The 3,341-nt window shown below is 27.4% G+C and overlaps 1 protein-coding gene across 1 annotated transcript; it reads left to right on the top strand.

Moving 5' to 3' along the window:
• LOC113558389 (tyrosine-protein kinase transmembrane receptor Ror2-like) lies at positions 1-3,324 on the top strand. The gene is made up of 4 exons (XM_026963842.1): positions 1-591; positions 1,183-1,370; positions 1,438-1,705; positions 3,176-3,324. The coding sequence occupies exons 1-4, from the start codon at positions 519-521 to the stop codon at positions 3,322-3,324; spliced, it is 678 nt and encodes a 225-aa protein (XP_026819643.1). The 5' UTR covers positions 1-518.
• Positions 3,325-3,341: the final 17 nt, after the last annotated feature.

Below are 3,341 nucleotides of genomic sequence, written 5' to 3'. Positions count from 1 at the left end.
TACATCGAGTCGTATCACATAATACGTACAATACGCTTATCAATATCGACCGACTTTGTACACTGGTGCTTTATCAATTATCGTTGTCAATTATTATTATTATTATTTTATAAATTACATGTTTGTGCGTTTAAATCGACTGTAACATTAAATGTATTTACGCGGCTTACAGAAGTATATTTTTCACACTGCGTAATCGTTTTTGATGACCGCTGTTCGTCCGTCGGTCAGATTGCGGCTTCATCGTCGAACAGTTGAGCTGGTCTAGTCGAGGATGGTCCGACGACGCTCGACGAATGTGGGCATTATTGCGGCGGTGTCGACGGCACGAACCGTTTTAACGAACCGCCTGGCATAAATCAATCGGGACCCCAATAGGTACCTGGACGAGAGTCAAATTGTTTTGGGCCTCGACTGGCTGAACAGTATAATTGCACGCTCTACGCAAACGCGTCCAAGGAGGCGGCATTCAACGATTCGCAGATGACATGCAGTTTCAAAACAACACAAAATAACCAATGGATTTCATTAAACGGGCATCATTATTGTTCGTATTGTCGGTATTACTCGTCAAGCAATCAACACAAGTCAGTAAGTATCCATTAAAGTATAGTTTTTAAATCAATTGAATGCAATGTATTAACAATTATTAAATGAATAATATTCATAAAGACCAAAGATGAATTGCAAAATAAAAATGTTTTATTCCAATTCAAAGATTTTATAAGTAAGAATGTAAGATAGTAATAATTCTTTATTAGAAATCAATGTTAATTTTATTTTATAACAAAAACAATCATTTTCAACTAAAATTTCAAAATTTATACCGTAATTTTCCCCTCACTTGTTTACCTATCTAAAAATTTGGGTAATTTTTTTAGGGTATTAATGAGTTGTGTTAAAATTTTAAATTATATTTTAGATTGTGTTATGTTTGTATGGTATTTAAATTTGGAATGATATAATATAATATATTCAGATATTATTTTCTTATTCAATAACTCATTTTTTAATTTGTTACTGAACTAATAAACTGGTTAATGAGTTTTAAATAAGCAAGTAAATGTGACCTTAGCAAAAAATAAAATGAGTAAACATAATTTTTATTTCATTCAAATGTTACATTATCTGAGCATTAAATCTATATGAATTTTATACTCATGATTTGAGGTTCTATTTTAGATTCTCCTGATGGATATTGTGCTCAGTACAATGGGAAGATATGTAGAAAATATTTAAATGCTTCAATTCTTATATGGTTTAACAATACTTTGAAAAATGAAGGAAGTGAACAAAATGAAATTATCACTACCGGGTTATGGGAAGAAATGTTACCAAGTTTTTCAAAAACATGTAGACCAGCAGCTGAAGTATATTTTGCTTAAAAGTTTTTGATTATTTTAGATTTATATTAATTAATTAATTTTTATTTTTCAGAAACTTCTATGTTTATATGCATTTCCTCATTGTCAACAAGATAAATCTTATTTTCCACTTTGTTATGAAGATTGTATAGCAGTACGAGAATTGTTTTGTTATAAAGAATGGGCTTTGATTGAAGCGAATAAACAAAGGGGAATTTTTTATAAATCCAAAGGACATTTTTCTTTACCAATTTGTGAGAACCTACCACATAACTCACAGAATGGTAAACCTGTATGTTCACATGCCATGCTCACAGAATTAAAACAAGATGAAATAACTAGTAAGTATTTTATATTAAAATAACTTAATAGTTATATACTTATTTTTTATTATATTAACCACTAGGAAAAAAAAACCACTTTTAGATTCTGAGAGAGTTATTAATGTATTGTTTTTACTATTATGATTTTTTTCTTTGTATCTGTCATCATGTTTTGAAGTAGAAAAAATAATTTGAATATCAATTTTAAAGATAGTAAATTTATCTTTGGTTTTCTGGGAATAGTGTTTTTGAAAATAGTAAATTTCCCATATTTATCAAAATAATCAGGAAAACATGAACTTTTACGTATAATAATGATATATTTATTAAATAATTTTCAAAATATTATGACACTTAGCTAAGGATGTTTGCAATTTTAATCATCGTTTTAATTTATTTCTGATCTACGATAATAAAATATACACAATTATACTGTTTTTGTACTCGTATTTGTAAATGTATTTTTTTATCTAGAATTTTGTTTATGTTATTAGGTTGTTATTTAAATGTAAATTAATTGTTTTAGAAGGTTTTTTATATACTGTATCTACTTAATATAACAATCTATAATATAAGTTCAATAAACTAAATGATTAATAACTTTACAAAAATGTATATCTAAAAATAATTGTTATTTAGCGATTAAAATAAATATACTCAATGGATTTAGTAGTGCTGTTGCAATTTATTGTTTTAGTTTATCACATCTGTAACATAAGAATTTTGACGTTATGTATTTCCAATATACTAATTGATCTGGTGAAACGATAACAATTCTGGTAACAGATCAGAATTAGTTATGAGATTAACTTCAACATTTTTGATTTTAACTCTTTTAAAAATTAAAATATGACAAATTTTTAAAACCAAATATGTGGAAGTCAATTTCAGGTAAACTTAACAGCAATTCAAATCTGTATTCAATACTCACTAAATTAATAGGTACATAAAATATAGATCGAGACCAAATTTCTTTGTTTGTCTATGTATGTAATAGACAAAGCCAGAAAATGACTTCTTTCAATTCCCTTAATAGAATGTTGTACCCCAGTTTATTGTCTCTATTTTACTAACATATATGGTACCAAAATTTATGTACAGCAGTTTGAATTTTGTTAGTTTTGCTTGAATATTTGAGTGAAATAACCTATTATCTAACTTAAAGATAAGAACATTATCTTTTTTCTCTTTGGATTTTTACGTATTTTAATTTTTAAGAGAGTTATTAGCATGTAGAATATTAATATTTAAAAATGCTGATAATTCACTTAAAAATTAACGTATTGTGAAAAACCAACGAGAGAACACAGATATTCTTAAATTTGAATTTGATAATAGGTTAATTCACACCAACATTTAAGCTAACAACACAAAATTGGAATTGCTGGATTTTGGTATGTATGTGTGTTAACATATGCAGGTATGATGTTCTCTTAGTTATTTTATTTAATTATTTTCAAAGTATTCAGTTATAAATCTTTTTTTTAGTTGATTGCATTCGTGGAAATGGTCGTTTCTATCAAGGATATATTAATGTTACCAAATCAGGTTTGCCATGCCAACGATGGGATTCAAAAGTTCCGCATGAATTTGTAAGACCACCAATTAATGTATTTCCAGAAGTTCACAAATTCTGAAAATTATTGCCGAAATG

The sequence above is a fragment of the Rhopalosiphum maidis genome, chromosome 3 (genome assembly GCF_003676215.2).
Source record: "Rhopalosiphum maidis isolate BTI-1 chromosome 3, ASM367621v3, whole genome shotgun sequence".
Taxonomy (NCBI): Eukaryota; Metazoa; Arthropoda; class Insecta; order Hemiptera; family Aphididae; genus Rhopalosiphum; species Rhopalosiphum maidis.
The sequence above is the reverse complement of the archived record's forward strand: the minus strand, read 5'-3'. Positions and strand labels throughout refer to the sequence as shown.

Excerpts from the sequence above, each read along its gene's own strand:
- LOC113558389 (XM_026963842.1), top strand. The coding sequence starts at position 519 with ATGGATTTCATTAAACGGGCATCATTATTGTTCGTATTGTCGGTATTA. Across the intron at positions 592-1,182 it reads CAAGCAATCAACACAAGTCA|ATTCTCCTGATGGATATTGT; the intron begins GTAAGTATCCAT and ends GTTCTATTTTAG. Across the intron at positions 1,371-1,437 it reads CATGTAGACCAGCAGCTGAA|AAACTTCTATGTTTATATGC; the intron begins GTATATTTTGCT and ends TTTATTTTTCAG.